Source organism: Asterias amurensis, chromosome 16, assembly GCF_032118995.1.
Source record: "Asterias amurensis chromosome 16, ASM3211899v1".
In the NCBI taxonomy this organism is placed as follows: domain Eukaryota; kingdom Metazoa; phylum Echinodermata; class Asteroidea; order Forcipulatida; family Asteriidae; genus Asterias; species Asterias amurensis.
In genome coordinates, this window is record NC_092663.1 from 6,197,586 (window position 1) to 6,216,468 (window position 18,883).

Consider the following 18,883-nt stretch of genomic DNA (forward strand, 5'->3'; position numbering starts at 1 on the left):
GATACAATGACCAACATGATCAAGGCAACGTGTCAGTTCCTGCATGATACAATGACCAACATGATCGAGGCAACGTGTCAGTTTCTGCATGATACAATGACCAACATGATCGAGGCAACGTGTCAGTTTCTGCATGATACAATGACCAACATGACCAAGGCAACGTGTCAGTTTCTGCATGATACAATGACCAACATGACCAAGGCAACGTGTCAGTTTCTGCATGATACAATGACCAACATGACCAAGGCAATATGTCAGTTTCCACCAAGGCATTTTAAGTATGATACAATGACCAACATGACCAAGGCAACGTGTCAGTTTCTGCATGATACAATGACCAATATGATCAAGGCAACGTGTCAGTTTCTGCATGATACAATGACCAACATGACCAAGGCAATGTGTCAGTTTCCACCGAGGCATTTTAAGTATGATACAATGACCAACATGACCAAGGCAACGTGTCAGTTTCTGCATGATACAACGACCAACATGACCAAGGCAATATGTCAGTTTCCACCAAGGCATTTTAAGTATGATACAATGACCAACATGATCAAGGCAACGTGTCAGTTCCTGCATGATACAATGACCAACATGATCAAGGCAACGAGTCAGTTCCTGCATGATACAATGACCAACATGATCAAGGCAACGTGTCAGTTCCTGCATGATACAATGACCAACATGATCGAGGCAACGTGTCAGTTTCTGCATGATACAATGACCAACATGATCGAGGCAACGTGTCAGTTTCTGCATGATACAATGACCAACATGACCAAGGCAACGTGTCAGTTTCTGCATGATACAATGACCAACATGACCAAGGCAACGTGTCAGTTTCTGCATGATACAATGACCAACATGACCAAGGCAATATGTCAGTTTCCACCAAGGCATTTTAAGTATGATACAATGACCAACATGACCAAGGCAACGTGTCAGTTTCTGCATGATACAATGACCAATATGATCAAGGCAACGTGTCAGTTTCTGCATGATACAATGACCAACATGACCAAGGCAATGTGTCAGTTTCCACCGAGGCATTTTAAGTATGATACAATGACCAACATGACCAAGGCAACGTGTCAGTTTCTGCATGATACAACGACCAACATGACCAAGGCAATATGTCAGTTTCCACCAAGGCATTTTAAGTATGATACAATGACCAACATGACCAAGGCAACGTGTCAGTTTCTGCATGATACAATGACCAATATGATCAAGGCAACGTGTCAGTTTCTGCATGATACAATGACCAACATGACCAAGGCAATGTGTCAGTTTCCACCGAGGCATTTTAAGTATGATACAATGACCAACATGACCAAGGCAACGTGTCAGTTTCTGCATGATACAACGACCAACATGACAAAGAAACGTGTCAGTTTCTGCATGATACAATGACCAACATGATCAAGGCAACGTGTCAGTTTCTGCATGATACAATGACCAACATGACCAAGGCAACGCGTCAGTTTCTGCATGATACAATGACCAACATGATCAAGGCAACGTGTCAGTTATTGCATGATACAATGACCAACATGACCAAGGCAACGTGTCAGTTTCTGCATGATACAATGACCAACATGATCGAGGCAACGTGTCAGTTTCTGCATGATACAATGACCAACATGATCAAGGCAACGTGTCAGTTTCTGCATGATACAATGACCAACATGACCAAGGCAATTTGTCCGTTTTGACCAAGGCATTTTAAGTATGATACAATGACCAACATGACCAAGGCAACGTGTCAGTTTCTGCATGATACAATGACCAACATGATCAAGGCAACGTGTCAGTTTCTGCATGATACAATGACCAACATGACCAAGGCAATGTGTCCGTTTTGACCAAGGCATTTTAAGTATGATACAATGACCAACATGACCAAGGCAACGTGTCAGTTTCTGCATGATACAATGACCAACATGACCAAGGCAACGTGTCAGTTTCTGCATGATACAATGACCAACATGATCAAGGCAACGTGTCAGTTTCTGCATGATACAATGACCAACATGATCGAGGCAACGTGTCAGTTTCTGCATGATACAATGACCAACATGACCAAGGCAACGTGTCAGTTTCTGCATGATACAATGACCAACATGATCGAGGCAACGTGTCAGTTTCTGCATGATACAATGACCAACATGATCGAGGCAACGTGTCAGTTTCTGCATGATACAATGACCAATATGATCAAGGCAACGTGTCAGTTTCTGCATGATACAATGACCAACATGACCAAGGCAACGTGTCAGTTTCTGCATGACCCTTCTTGCCATTTAGATATCCTTCTATCCTTGAGGACTTTCTTTCTTTCAATAAACCCAATGCAACTTACCTGCTGGTCTAAGCACAAGGAAAGTTAGCAGATCAGACAAAGATACAACTCCAACAACATGATTCTCGCTATCAACAACTACAAGGCGATGAACCTGCAACAAAATAAAACCACCCCATTTAAATAAAGCTTTTCAAATATTTTATAATTACATCACATTTTCACAAATGATTTTCATATATATAGTTGACCTCATGTCAAATCTGGTGTTGTTACTGTTACACGACCTAAAAGTTAAGATGTGACACATTCCAGCTAGATTACATGCCACGTTATACAACGCATATTGATTGGCATAATTTGGTATAGGCGGCAAGGATCAATTTTTAATTTGTTTTTTAATTTTACTTCTAACAGTTAAATGATAAAGGACAAATAAAGGCAGTGGACACTGTTGGTAATTACTCAAAATAATTAATAGCATAAAACCTTTTTTAGTAACGAGTAATGGGGAGCTGTTGATTGTTTAGAACATTGTGAGAAACGAGTTTCAAGAAAGAAATAATTTTCCACAAATTTGATTTTGAGACCTCAGAATTAGATTTAAGGTCTCATCTGAAAGCACACAACTTCAAGTTACAAGGGTATTTTTTCTTTTATTGTTATCTCACAACTCCGACGACCAATTGAGGTCAAATTTTCACAGGTTTGTTACTTTTATGCATATGTAAAGATACACCAAGTGAGAAGACTGGTCTTTGACAATTACCAATAGTGTTGGCTCCTTCTTTTGAAGACGAAAAATAAATTCACTGAATGTCTTGGTTATCCAATGATGGCAACCCCAGAAAGGAGTTGGACCATATGTTGACTAGGGACTGCTCGATCTTCTGCACCTATCGTGTCTTCATGGGTGCAGAGGCCCCAGCAATAACGGACCATCAACAAGTTGTTGGCACGGTCAAACTCCAGCCCTACCTAAAACCTCCAAAACCAACAACCAAGCATCTTGAGGTCAGATCCCTCAAAGTAAGCCCAAACATCGCCACTAATTACAATATCGCTGTCAGCAACAAGTCCTCAGTGCCCTCGAAGAAGATCTGGAGTCCTCTTGGCCCACCATACATGTACACTCAGCAAATCTGACCGCCGCTTCAGAAATGATAGGCGTCCTCAGGTACCAGAGGCATCCGTGGCTAACCAGTGGCACACTGGATTTCTTGACGAGAAGCGCCGGCAAGCGCATCTGTGAGGGGCCACAAATGAAGCATGTACATTGACAGGCATTTTTAATGCCTAGGCAATGCAGGACCTATGGAAAACTTGCAGACACTGCTGAAAAATGGCTGCAAAGAAATAATCTCCGGCTTCAGTCACCTGGGAATAGATTTTTTTTTCAAACATTAGAGTATATGTTTCTGAACAATAAGTTATTTTGTTGAGTCATTTTTTTAAACGATTTTTATGTTTTAAAAAATAAATAGTTGTGACTCCGCCTACCCCTTTTGTGACGTCAATCGAGGCAGACTTTGCCTCGATCAAACATCGAACACACCTACAAGCATTTAAGTCCTAGTCGTGAGTTTGTACAATTCGAAAAAGGTTTCTTCTTGCATTTTTCACGCAATGTCAAATAGGTGTATTGCTGCTGGATGCAGCAAAACATCTAAAGATGAGGTCAGTTTGCAAAGTGGTCCGGTCCGATGTCTTTTCCAGCGCTGCGCAGCAAACACTTCGAGCCGTCGTGCTTTGAGAATCTTGAATACACATTTTGACATGAAGAGAAAAGTTCTTTTCTAAAACATAATGCCATCCCGTTCATATTCCACTCATCAAAACACATATTTTAAGGACAAAAGCTTTATTTTGAAAAAATACCACTTCCAGGTGACTTTTAAAACAGACATGCTGTAGAACCTGATGGAATTCTTCCCAAACTGCTCAAGTGTGTCGAGAACCCGATAAGCAAAGCCCTTCACAAACTCTTCCTCAAATATGGTCCTCAGGACGGGTGTCATCATCTCCCTATACAAAGGAAAGGGTCAGAAAAACCAATGCAGCAGCTACAGGCCTATTACTCTACTTTCAGTCACTGGAAAGGTTTTCTGTCATGTACTCCTGACTCGCATAGAACCTCTACTCACTCGTCACCGTCGACCCCAGCAGTCTGGTTTCACAAGGGGCCATTCAACAATGGATGCAGTGCTCGCTCTTCGACTCCTGTCAGAACTGCACCGCGAGTCTGAAAGACCTCTCCATGTTGTTTATGTCGACATTAGGCAGCTTTTGACTCTGTAGATTTGGAAGCCCTATGGAAAGCCCTGAAAGCAACCGGAGTGCCACCGTTTCTTCTTCACCTGATTCAGCTAGGACTTACATAATGGTAGCACCTCCATCGTACCTTCGGAGTTCACCAAGGCTGCATTTTGGCCCTAGCCCTATTTTGCTGTGCCATTGACTGGGTCCTAAACCACTGTCAGACTGATCTCGGCATTACGAATGTTTTAAAATTCATAAATGGTTTGACAAGTCTTGATTTGTGCTGTATTTTATGTGGCTGGGATTGACTGCGAATATATTAATGCATGCACTGGTTCTGCTATTTGCTGCAAACTCACTGTCTACTCCCTTGTGCTGTCAACTCGCCTTCAACTCAACCACTATACAGATGGACTAGTCTTGGACTAGTCAGGACTACGTATCAGCTTTCAAATAATATAAAGTGAAGTAGATACCACACATGCAGTGCTGATCATTGACGCCTTGAGCCAAGACTAATTCAAATGCAGGAAAGAGCCCTTTGTTGTCGATGTCATGCAAGCCCTCTCACAATGCAAGATGGCGGCCGACGGCCTCGTAGCTTAGAGATGATCTTTTCATGAGAAACAAACTAAATTTTTTAAACAGAAATGAAACTTAAAACTTTCTCTTTTGGCTAATACTTTTCATAGTTTTATGCATCTTTTGTGGATTTTAAACTTCTGTTTTAAGGAGTTGACGGCAGCGAGTTGATGGTAGAAATTTGGACCCTATTTCCATATGTGCATTGCTGACTGATCAAAACGAACACTATTTTGCAAAAGAAGTTTTTATCATAACCGATCCTTAAATTACGAAGCCATGATGCAAAATGGCTGTTGACGAAAAAAAAAGTATTATCAAGGGTAGAAGTAAGAGGGTAAGATCATCAAAAAAACAGAAGAAGAATTTTTTATTAAGTTTGCATTAGTGTTACAAGTGGGTAGTAAACAAGACATTGCAAGTGACCCAAAGTTTGACCCAAAAAAAAGTAAAGTATACAGTTTCCAATGTTCACCTCCGGCAACAAAAAGAAATCAGTCCAGATTTGTCCATATTTCTGGGATACCAATGTTGGCAGGTATGATATTGGCTGTAGAAACGTCCTTTACCAACCTATCCTACGCTGACGATGCCGTCCTGTTCGTAAGAGAGCCCATAGTGGTCTACCAAGCTCCAGAAGTTCAAGGAAGAAGCTGGGACAATGGGTCTACATACATCTTGGGCTAAAACCAAGATCCAGAACTGCACCAGCCTCGGACCACCTTCTGCCCCAGCGTCTGTTGAGGTCCAGCCCATCGAAACCACAGAAAAGTCCAAATACCTCGACTACGACATTTGTTCTGAAGGTCACCCTTCTCCCATTATCTATAAATGACTAGGGCTCGCCTCTAGAACCTTTGGCCCATTAGATCCTGTGTGGCAGAACACAAACGCCTCAACCTCAAATCTAAGGTGAGGGTGTGAACACAACATGCATTTTTCTCTTCCTACTTTACGGGTCAGAAACCTTGACACTATTGGTAGAAGAAGGGCGTAGGCTTCAAACATTTAATACCATATGCCAACATCTGATACTCAGCGTCCGTTGGTCAGACTTCATCTCCAACGAGTCAATTTTGGAAACCATCGGTCTCAAGGACATTTGAGTGACACTCACAAGTCAAGGAATTGTTAAACTGTTGAAGGAATTGAAGCCGCATAAAGCAGTACTGAAGGAATGCACTGAAAGTATCGCACCGTGATTGCAGCAAGTCTTTCAAAAGTCCATAGATACAGGAGAGTTACCTGACGACTGGTTAAAAGCAAACGTCTCCCCAATCATGACAATCTTAAAGAAAGGTAATTGTTGAGAAGCAGGTAACTACAGACCCATCTCTCTGACATTCACTACTAGCCACCAAGCGCCTGCACTATTAATATCCTGATAGTGGAGTTTGTGTGCAGTACCAAACAGATGCAGAAGTCACAAAATTCATCTCGCCTAGGAATATTCAACTCATTTGAACACTTAACATCTCTTATCATTTGAACTTGTGGTTTGGTAGATACAAAAGTAAACCTTTAAAGCAAAACCACATAACACCTGATAGCCCCATCAACCTATGACTTCACAATGTTGTCTGTATACAGGTCAATGTACACCAAATTTTAAAGGCTTATCATAAACTTCACTGCCTACTTTGTAAGTCTGGTAAAATCGTACTTTGAATTGTTTTTATCTTATGGCTACGGAACGCTTTTAGATGTTATGACACCATTGGTCCTATTAAACAAGAACCTTGCCGGACTATATGTACATGAACACTATATCGCTGTTAATTTACAAGCCAATTTTGGTTTTGACCAAAAGTAGAGGTCATATACATGTAGTGTCATCCTAATCAGTAGGATTTCTAAGCTGCTACTGTCCAGAGATGCAACCAGGTGTTGAAAAAAAAAATCTGAAAAAATTTGTGGTGACGTTTGGACACTTAACGCAGTAAACCACCCCAACCTCGCAGCCAGAAACAAGGACAAACCTGGACTGATTTGTTGCAGTCGCCGGAGGTGCACATACAAAATATGTATGTTTTACTAATTTGGGGGTCAAAAAAACTTTGGGTCGCACAACAAAAGTTTCACTAGCCCAATTTTAACATTGATGCAAAAAAAAATTGGACGATCTTACCGGCTAATTTTTGCCCTTAATAACACTTTTTTCGTCAACAGCCATTTTCATGGATTTATGATTTGAAGATCTAATGTACAAAAAACTTATTTTGCAACTAGAGATTGAGAGTTTGTGAACAAACTCAAGGTGTTCGGTTTCCGGAAGTAAAAGCCTGGATTAAAAAACAAATATTACACCTTGCTTTGCTTTGTTCTCAGGATTTGTAATAAATGAGTCAAATTGCAAAAACTGTCAAAACAACATGATTACTCTAGTAAAAGTGTATGTTTGGTGACATAATCGGTAATATTTGTTTTAATCAGACCTTTGTCAGACTTGTATGCTGTGATGGTAAAGCATCAAATGATGTTATATTTCAACCTAAAAGGCAATAAACAACGCCCTTTCAAATCATTTCACAGTCACTTCCGGTTTAAACAGGTCAAAAGGTCAACGAAAGTTCACCAACATAGCCATTTCTGTAAAGCCCTTTCATATGATGTATAGATTGTCAAAATAGCTTATGTAGTTTCGGAAATATGAACTTCGGAAATATTGACGACTGTAGAAAAGACTGTAAGGGGCATGTATATTTTAACCGCCTTGAACGAAGACTATTCTTCATGAAGCTTTTTCGCGCTCTATGGATGATCACTGGAGTGTGACTGCACCGCTAATACACTACACGTTGTGTGTATGCCTACGTGCAATGTTTATGCACATACCAATGGGGATTTACATGTACGTTGTTCTTTAGACTTGAATTTTGAAATTTTCAACCTCTTTTTTGAGCCGGAAGACAACATCGAAATGGGGTCAAGTCTGTGGGGCGTTTACGGAGTTTTCAATGACGATTCCGATGATGTTTCAAATGTAAGAATCCCTCATTTACATGTAGATAAAAAGTTATGACTTTTTGAATTAATAAACTTTGAATATTCATAACTCAAAAATTGATGACGTCATCATGACAGAACTCACACGGTTTCTTCTCCTAATAAATATCTAACTATGTGTGAAGTTTCAAGTTCATACGATGTTTAGAAAGATGTTTCTGTTAGGGGACAAGGGAGGTACTGAAGAAGCAGAAGAAGAAGAAGTATCATTAAAAAAAAAACCGAACAAAAATAAGAGGTGTTTCGGGCTATTGGCCCGAACACCTAATAAAAATGTTCTGTCAGCAATGCACACTTGGAAATAGCGTGGAGGTAGAAATACATGTACAGATATTTTGTAGGCTGGTAGGGTCCTACCTAAATACTTCCTTGCCGTTAACTCGCAACTACATAGCTTGGTGCAGTCAACTCGTCATCAACTCCTCCAATTTGTTTTTAAAATCCACAAAATATGCATAGAACTGTAATGTATTAGCTTAAGGAGAAGTTTTATAAGTTTTAGGTAACATCTGGAACTCTCTACCACTTAATCTTCAATCTTGTGTTTGTACCACAAAATTCAAGTCTCTTCTCAAAACTTGTCTTATGTCACAGGTTTTCAATTACTAATTTTGTTGTGTCTGTTTTTCTTTGTGTTGTGTTTTGTTTTTGTTTTGTTTTTGGTTTTACTGCGCCTTGAACACCCAGCAGGGTTGATATATGTGCGCGTTGCAATATCATTATTATTATTATTATTATTATTAAAGCCATTGGACCCTTTCGGTAAACAGTGTTGTCCAAGGCCCACACTTTGTGTACCACAACTTCTATATCAAATAACAAACCTGTGAAAATTTAGGCTCAATCGGTCATCGGAGTCGGGAGAAAACAACGGAAAAACCCACCCTTGTTTCAGCCGTGTCATGACATGTGTTTAAGTGTTCGTTTACGAGAAGACCATGCAAAATCTTCAAAAATCGACAAGGTGGGGGGTCAGCGATTTAAACTCAAATCTTGGCTATTTGATCCCCACCTGGGACCATAACACCTGGTGGAGCAGCTCGCTCAAAAATCTTACAGTGGCCGAGTACGGGCACCAACTAGTTTCAGCGCAAAATTGACACTTCCGGGGAGTTTATTTGTAGTGTTTCTGGCGTACTGTTAGAGCCCCGTTAATTCCATTAAACTGTATCAATTTTTGTCGACATATACATCAAAAGAAAGACCTCATCGTCCTCTTCACGATGAAATAATACAAAAATGTGTGAAAATTTTCACTTTAGATATCTAGGCATTAGGAAAACACTTGACAGTTCTACTAAGGAAATAAGCCATCTACGCAGTTAACCATAACTTAATTAGTGCAGGGCTGAGTGTCAACAAACTTGGTGGAAGTATAGTTTAGATATCCAACTACAATAATAAACAATAAAAACATTGCCAGCTCTTCTTGATTTTGATTGCCAAGGGTCAACAAAGATGGAAAAGTTCATAAGTATCTGTATCAAACCTACATACAGTCCTGAGTAAAGTATTGCTTGCCTTTAATTTACGTCTGGAATAGGATGTTATATAACATTAAACAAATACATCAACAAAGATGATACATAAGTTTTTGCAAATTGTGTGTATTAAGGTGGATTAAGGTGGGAGAGTTTTGTTTGCAGCAAAGACCGTGATAATGGAAGTGGAACGTCCAGAACCGCCCACCCAGTTAGCGCGAAGTACCGCAAGATTGCGCCCCACATTGCATTGCAACCCCCCCCCCCCAATCGCGAGCGATGTCAACATGTCAGCCATGAATATGGCGGCTGTATCGCTGCAGTGTGATTTTTATAATCTTGAGCATTGCAAAGACATCGAGTGTGGTGTATATCCCTCTTATCCGCGAGAGAGCAATACCGTGCATCTTCGTCAATGCACAAAAAACATACGGAGCCATTTGCAGAAGTGGAAAGTTGCTGCACATGATGTGAATGTCGAGTGGAAGTTGATCCTCCTGCGATGTGGGTTATTCGACGTTGATGCTTACAACAGTGATAAGACGATATGCCCGGCACATCGGTACAAGTTAGGGTTGAGTTGGACATCAACAAGGAAATGCTGTCATCCACTCCATGAAGGGAAAGGCAAACCATGTCGTGGTGCGAATAAAACAACTAGTCGTGAGGTGGGATAATCTTCCGCACGTCGCCACCAATTTATCCGCCGTTAATTAACTCCAAAACCACATAATTTGTTTCTTACCTGAGAAGAAGGGTTACCACATATATACATCAACAGTTTGTAAACAATGGTCAAAATTGGGCCGTTTTTTACTTCCAGTGACATTGAACTCCGCCATGTTTATGCTGTTTGTGTGTGTGAGTGTTGTTATAACGGGTTCTCCGTTACTTTATTGTTCGGATTCCGCAAACAGGACAAAGGCTACAACGGATTTGACGATACAAAATACAATAATTACAGATGATTTATTATATACCTGTGCTCAGCTCACAGGAGCCATCTTGTCAACACCGTGTATTCAATCCCACAATGTATTTGGCATTCATGGTGCGCCTAATGGGCAAGTACCTCTCAATAGTAAAGTATGAATACAAAGTGTCCGCTACAGAATTGTAAACACGCTTCTTCATAAGCACATACTTGTTTCATCCTTGCTTTATGCAGCATACAATATCTCACTGGATTTATTCAATTTCTCAAATTTTCAGCAAACGTGCGAGTCTTCATCAACTGATGACAATGTTACACATGATCTAGGTGCATTTGACTCTTCTTGGGCTCCAACCCCCCGACCAAAGAATGTGGAGTTGCAATCCCTGAACACTTTCCTTATCCAGAGTGGAAGGTCTCCTGTTGATGGACAGCTTCGTCGACCATTAGAAAAAGCATCTGATAGTACCATCCGTTATTATAGAAGAAAGGCAAAGGAAGCTTTTGGTTTAGTTCTCAATTGTTTGGCACCTGGTCAAGAAGATGGGCTTATGAAGATCACAGTTGGTGAAAAAGCTGCTGACTTATCACAAAGTGATCAAGATGTTGACAGCAGTACCAGCTCTCTAGTTGTGTGCTATCAAGCTGCAGACAACTGGTGTACCAAACGACAGATTTTATCAATATTGGCCCACAACATGACAAACATTACATTGTTACTTTGCACGTCAGTGGGCTGAAAAGATTGGCGAGATGCAAGCTGGCCCTTCTTGTTCCAGTACAGGTGTTGAGACTGTCAGTTCTGGAGCAGCTTTGGCCTCTATGTCCCAGGCAATCCTTCCTGGCTGGGCTCGCAAGATTTCCAAGGCAAGGAAGAGGTTTTCACAGCAAGTGAAGGATTTTTTGCTTGCTCAGTTCATGATTGGCGCCAGTACAGGAAAAAAGGAAAACCCAGAAACTGTGTCCCGGCGATTGAAAAGTCACTTTCACAGAGATGACTGGTTGACTACCCAACAGATAGCCAGCTATTTTTCACGTCTTGCTCTCCTACAAAAATCTGGGACACTGCCATCAAAGAGCTGGACTGATGTGCAAAATAATATCTGTAGAATTGGTAGAAAGACAGGTTCTCGTGGATGCTGTACAGAACCAGTGTGAGCTTTGAGGCATTTAAATGCATGATGCCATCGGACGCTTATCAAGTGTTCGTTTTTGATTAAACAGTCAGTACTACTCTTCCATTTTTTATTTTTTTTAAATCTCAAAATGTTGATGTTCTCAAACTACACCTAGCCAATTAGCTTTCCAATTGTCTCGTTACCATCAGGGCTGATTTTCACACCCCAAAAAATCCATCACTCAATGGCCAGTACTGCTTTCAACTGTGATGCCGTTTGAGTATTATCTATGGTGTAAATACTTCTACCACTCTATCTTGACTGTATACATGTACATGTAGTCAGGGAATACCACACACAGGTAGTGTGAAGGTAAAAACTAAAACATATTGAACTGTTGCACTCATGATGTCAATAAATAAAACCATTGACACTTATTGTGTTATTCTCTAAACTATAATAAAGTCCTGGTGTGTTTATTTTGTTATCTTATGTTTTCTAATTAACTTATTCTGAAGAGGATATTGGCTTTGCAGTACTGCAAATGCCTGACAAGGACCAAATAACTGGCACTGATAGCTACTCATGTGATCATACAAATCAGAAAGGGTGAAAGGCTTGGAGGAGGGGGCTATAATTAAAATATAAATCAGGATTTGAGTATGACAAACTAAACAAAGCATTTAAATATAAGGTCAGTGTCTGAATCCTGAGGAAATTGGTCATGTTTACCAAAAATACTTAATTAAAGATTCAGGGACCAACATAATTGTTTCATGTAGGGTGATGAGAGGTTTGCTTCATGTCCAATGCATCGAGACTACCGTTGAAAACGAGGCAATCGCAAATCACAAGAGGTACCAGTTTTGAATGATGCAATGCTAAACCGCCATTATAAGGCAAAAACAGGCACCTGCCATTTCAAACAAAAAACTGCTGGCAAATATTTTATTGATGCTACCTAAGGACCATAATAAGACCTCTCTTTCACCTGAATGTCATTGCTCACAGACCTGCACTAGTGACTCTACAGCGACTCAAAGATGTGACGCAATTTTGGGGGTACCCTTAAATGAAGAGTTACTGTTGCCTCTTAAGAGTCTTGGTTTTCCAAAATTTTGAGTTCGTGGTTTAGGTCAGGATACTAACCAAAGACCCTGCAAAATTCATTGCTCTACTGTATTCCACCTTTCAGCAGCAAGCGTTAAAACTTTTGTAGTCAAAAATCATCAAAAACGCAATTTTTTGTTAGGGAGGTCAGATTGGCCAAATATTGTGCACAGCCTCAAGGCTACCTATGACCCACCTACGACCAAAATTTCAGCCAAATCCGTTGACCCCCACCTTATCACGGACTGCATGGTCCTCTCATGGACAGGCTCTTAAAATAAACCAGTAATTCTCGTTAATGAGAATTTGTATTGTTTTGCTGTTTTCTCAAAAAGTGAAGCATTTCATGGAATAATATTTCAGGAGAAGTGTTTCACCATTGCCTTCTGTAAACCCTGTAAGTTATTTGTAAATCTGTGAACTTTTTCTTTTTTTTCTGAACCGAAAGGGTCCAATGGCTTTAACATTTTGGTGTAAAAATTTAGGGTTTTTTTCTCGTGAAAAAAACTATCTCTCAGCAGAGCAGTCCGCCGCCATCTTGCATTTGCACAGGCTTGTACAACACGACAACAGAGGGCGCTTTTCTGCATTTGGAATAGTCTTGACCTAAGTCGTCAATGATCAGTACTGCATGGTGTGTGATGTACTGTGCTACATGTAAATTGATCGGTGCCGTCTTGGGACGAGACTAAAACTTATCCATGCCTGCCATACCTGCTGGTTGAGAGTTGACGGACTGACAAACACAAGCGAGTTTACGCCAATAGTAAGACCGGGTGTGATTCGCGCGCGATTGCTGACGTTACGATGGAGTTTCTCCATGGTTTTAACAGCGATTTCCGAGTTTTTTTTAATTTAAAAATAGTGAAAGATATGACATTTTTTACCCGATTTATACATATAATAGATGTTAAATTTGCATCGGGGATAAAGAATATTAATTTTGGTTTTTACCCATACACCGATGTGTGTTAGCACTGTATACTCAGTACTTTCCCGAGTCCTGTGAAAAAATATCACAGGCATGTTACTCGGGTGGGATTCGAACCCACGACCCTTGCAATTCTAGAGCAACGTCTTTCCAACTAGACTACCGATTTATACATGTTAGATTTTAAACAAAACAAAACCTGAAAAATCAGATTTTGGGAGAAAAGTCAGGTTTCCGATTTAAATCGGAAAAGTTGCATCCCTGTACTGTCATAAAGTAACCCAATAATATTTCACTAATTGAACACGTGAGCATGACCATTGCCACCATTCAAGTAAAATACTCTCTGAATGTTTCCTTCTCCAATAAAACAAACAACCAAACAAATAAACAAACAACCAAACAAAAACAAAAAAAAAATAAAAAAAAAAAATTGGTCACACGACGAATATGCTAGCGAATATGCAAACGAAAGGAAATATTTGACAATGGCTCAAACTTCGCAACATTTGCCGTGTCTTCGTAAGCGTTGGCAACAAATTCTGAACGTCCACAAATTATTCCCCACCTTCTTACAAAGATCGGTCAAACCGCTTTCTAAATTTAAGCGAATGTTGTGAGGACGGTCATTCACCGTCTTGTGAATTGTTAACATTGGTAAAGCGTGCTGGGCGTTGGCAACGTTCGTAAAGGCTTTGGCAAGTGTTGGTAAGCATTTTAAATATGTTCATCAGATATTTGAAAGGAAGGCCGACCGAGGACGATCGAGGGATGAGACCGTATGAAAATATTCACTATCTAACCGCCATTTTGAACGAATTCAACGCCAAGTTTAAACATTCATCTTCGCAAGAACATTCGCCACTCTGTGAGAGGGGCAAATGAAGCGCTTCCTAAATTTCAGCGAATGTTGTGAGGACGGTAATTCGCCATCAATTTTCGTAAGCAACGGTAAGCCATTGGTTCCCTTGGTAAAGCGTACGTATCATACTTAAGATATTAGCATTGGTAAGCCATTGGTTCCGGTGGTAAAGCGTATGTATCATGCTTAAGATATTAGCATCGGTAAGCCATTGGTTCAGTTGGTAAAGCGTACGTATCATGCTTAAAGCCATTGGACCCTTTCGGTTCAGAAAAAAAATAAAAGTTCACAGATTTACAAATAACTTACAGGGTTTACAGAAGGCAATGGTTAAAGACTTCTCTTGAAATTTTATTCCATGAAATGCTTTACTTTTTGAGAAAACAGCAAAACAATATAAATTCTCGTTAACGAGAATTATGAATTTAGTTTAAACGCATGTCATGAAACGGTGAAACGAGCGGTGGGTTTTCCCGTTATTTTTTCCCGACTCCGATTACCGATTGAGCCTAAATTTTTACAGGTTTGTTATTTGATATAGAAGTTATGGTACACAAAGTGTTGGCCTTGGGCAACACTGTTTACCGAAAGGGTGCAATGGCTTTAAGATATTAGCATCGGTAAGCCATTGGTTCCGTTGGTAAAGCGTACGTATCATGCTTAAGATATTAGCATCTGTAAGCCATTGGTTCCGTTGGTAAAGCGTACGTATCATGCTTAAGATATTAGCATCTGTAAGCCATTGGTTCCGTTGGTAAAGCGTACGTATCATGCTTAAGATATTAGCATTGGTAAGCCATTGGTTCCGTTGGTAAAGCGTACGTATCATGCTTAAGATATTAGCTTCGGTAAGCCATTGGTTCCGTTGATAAAGCGTACGTATCATGCTTAAGATATTAGCATCTGTAAGCCATTGGTTCCGTTGGTAAAGCGTACGTATCATGCTTAAGATATTAGCATTGGTAAGCCATTGGTTCCGTTGGTAAAGCGTACGTATCATGCTTAAGATATTAGCATCGGTAAGCCATTGGTTCCGTTGGTAAAGCGTACGTATCATGCTTAAGATATTAGCATTGGTAAGCCATTGGTTCCGTTGGTAAAGCGTACGTACCATGCTTAAGATATTAGCATCGGTAAGCCATTGGTTCCGTTGGTAAAGCGTACGTATCATGCTTAAGATATTAGTAAGGAGAGGTTGAGGAATGACCCAGAACATATTCACTATCAAATCGCAGCTTTTGGGGAATTCATCGCGAATTTCAAATATTCATATTCGCAAGAATATTCACATAATAGATGTTAAATTTGCATCGGGGATAAAGAATATTAATTTTGGTTTTTACCCATACACCGACGTGTGTTAGCACTGTATACTTAAGTACTAACACACATCGGTATATGGGTAAAAACCAAAATTAATAGTCTTTATCCCAGATGCAAGTTTAACATCTATTACATCATTGCGGTACTCGCTGCCAAAACATAGGATTCGAACTGCCTCTAGCTGCCAGGCAACCTCGGTAGTCTAGTTGGTAAGACACTGCTATAGAATTGCAAGGGTCGTGGGTTCGAATCCCACCCGAGTAACATGCCTGTGATATTTTTTCACAGGACTCGGGAAAGTACTGAAATATTCCTATAAATATAAAAGGATATTTACCTCTGCTCTGATGATTTTCTCCATGATAGTTTCTAATTTCTCAGTGGCTTGACATGTATGGACTCCTTCAAAGTAGGTTTGTCTAAACTGCAATGCTTGCTGGATGGTAATATCCAAATTATTGTATGTCTTCTCAGCAGCCAAATTCTACATATATATAATACATTGAATCAATCATGTTATTGTATATCGACATGGGTACTGAGGAAAATAATGACAATTTAAGAATGAATATAATACATCACTACATTGTACTTGTTGAAACCGATCTTATTACGTCATAAGGAGGGTTGTAAAAAGTTAAACATTTGTTTCTAATTCCCAGACTCACGTATTTTACACAAAATGAAATTGATACAAAAAGTTGTTGCAAAATATCAGGTCATCCCAGTTTAGTTTTCAAGATGAATTACAGTGATACAATCATGTTAGAATACTTCTTGTTTTGTTTGATCTATGGACCAAGGTAGACATTGAATAAAATAAAATTGTTAATTTAGTAACTTCAAGCCACTTGATGGTGCCCTCATCAAGGTCTCTGATGACCTACTCGCCCTTTAGTGATCTGAAGTCAGGGCAGTCATGAGTGATCTGGCCAATGATTTTTGGGCTTGCCACACTGGCATCTAAGCTGGGTACAGATTATGATAACAATGGCTGAAGTTGTAGCCAGAACATGATAACAATGGCAGTTGTATAGCAAGATTATGATAACAATGGCTGAAGTTGTAGCCAGAACATGATAACAATGGCAGTTGTATAGCAAGACTATGATAACACTGGCTGAAGTTGTGGGAAGATTATTATAACAATGGCTGAAGTTGTGGGAAGATTATGATAACAATGGCAGTTGTATAGCAAGAATATGATAACAATGGCAGTTGTATAGCAAAAATATGATAACACTGGCTGAAGTTGTAGCAAGAATATGACAACAATGGCGGAATTTTTTGTATCAAGAATATGAAAACAATGGCAGCTGTATGACAATGGCAGCTGTATAGCAAGAATATGATAAAAAAAGGCAGTTGTAAAGCAAAAATATGATAACAATGGCTGAAGGTACAACAAGAATATGATAACAATGGCAGTTGTTGGCAGCTGTATAGCATGCATATGATAACAATGCCAGTTGTATAGCAAGAGTATGATAACAATGGCTGATGTTGTAGCAAGATTCATGTGATTTTCTTGATAGTTTGCAATGATCAAAAAGAGTATTATTTTTTTACTCTTATTTTTGTTTATATTGCTTTTAATTTTCCATAACATTCTAAAATATTTACATAATTTTATCATGTGATTTTATGTTTTATTTTAACATATTAGTTTGTTCACAGGGCCCGAATGGAATACAGTTTTTTATTGATTTGGCTCACCCTGGGTAAATAAAGGAAATAAATAAATAAATAAATAAATAAATAAATAAGGGGAAACTTTGGTAAAAAAAGCATCAAGAGGTGCACATTGTATATAACTGAATACAAATTTGTAATTTCAAACTTACGATCACATCAAATTTGGCATATATGTCAATGATTTTGTTGTTATCGTCAATGACCGGCAAAGCTGATACTCTACGCTCTACAAAGATCTGAAGAGCCTTGATAAGTGGTGTGTCTCGTTTAGCCTGTCAATCAAAACAAAAGATAAAAGGGTTTCTACACATTATAACTAAATCAGCACACTCAAAAAACAAATTTTGAAGAATGTCTGGGAATCAATCCAAATGTTTGCATATTTAAGCAATTTAATTCAAGATGATGTCAAGAAATATTTATAAGGAAACAATATGGAAATGGAAAAATGTTTATTTGATGAAAAATACTGTTTAAACGACAAGGCCTTTTAAATGGTGAAATGCAATATGCCCCTATACAATTTTGTCTCTATGCGATAAGTTCAGGTAGTGAATTTACAGGTGTGAAAGGCTGATTGAACAACACTCACAGTGGCAATATTGGTATAGGTACCAATCCCAAGATCCTGCAGACTCCTCTTCAAGAAGGTTGGGCTACTCAACTCATTTTTCTTAAAAATAAAGGAGATTACAGATTTAAAGTAACTGAACAGTCGATAAAAGGTTAACTTTACCTTAGACATAGGGTGTTCTCAAGATGTCAATCTATACTATTAAAAGCGTAACCTGCGCCATCTTGGATTGAAAATTAGAAGGTCCAGTGGTATGGCATCCTTGTGGAATCCAACACGGTTGTTTGTGTGGAATTCAATACGTTTGTGTGGTTTCAGACGTCGGGTTGCAAGTCTGCAAAACCCGGATCCAAACTCGCACTTACAAGTCATGTGATTGGAGGAAGTTTGGGCGGCGACCGTGCGTCAACCACTGGTCGATGTTGTTACCAGATTCCTAGAAATCTTTCTGACAGGCGACTCATTGGACAGTGTTTCGCAGATGGTGCTCCGGATTGGTTCATTCACTGCCCCTTGCCCGCCCACCCACCATTCGATCCGCCCTTTTTGGTCAGGTTACTTTCGTGTTGTACTAAGCATGGTTCTCCGGATTGGTTCATTCATTGCTGCGCAGGGTCGAAAGGGTCGAAGAGGCTGGGTGCCAGGACAAAACCGAAACCAATCTCACGAATTTGCATTGAATGGATGAAGTACCGTAGAT

At 39.6% G+C, this 18,883-nt stretch overlaps 1 protein-coding gene and 1 pseudogene across 3 annotated transcripts in view; one reads left to right on the top strand and one right to left on the bottom strand.

Moving 5' to 3' along the window:
• LOC139949116 (5'-AMP-activated protein kinase subunit gamma-1-like) overlaps window positions 1–18,883 on the bottom strand; it is a 167,508-nt gene that overhangs the window by 8,461 nt on the left and 140,164 nt on the right. For all 3 annotated transcript variants that reach the window (XM_071947519.1, XM_071947521.1, XM_071947520.1), the window contains 4 exons: window positions 18,202–18,282; window positions 17,759–17,881; window positions 16,252–16,398; window positions 2,369–2,462 (listed from right to left, as the gene is read on the bottom strand). In XM_071947519.1, coding sequence (XP_071803620.1) covers window positions 2,369–2,462; window positions 16,252–16,398; window positions 17,759–17,881; window positions 18,202–18,282 — 445 coding nt within the window. The remainder of the gene's footprint in view (window positions 1–2,368; window positions 2,463–16,251; window positions 16,399–17,758; window positions 17,882–18,201; window positions 18,283–18,883) is intronic.
• LOC139949139 (uncharacterized) lies at window positions 10,477–12,867 on the top strand (annotated as a pseudogene).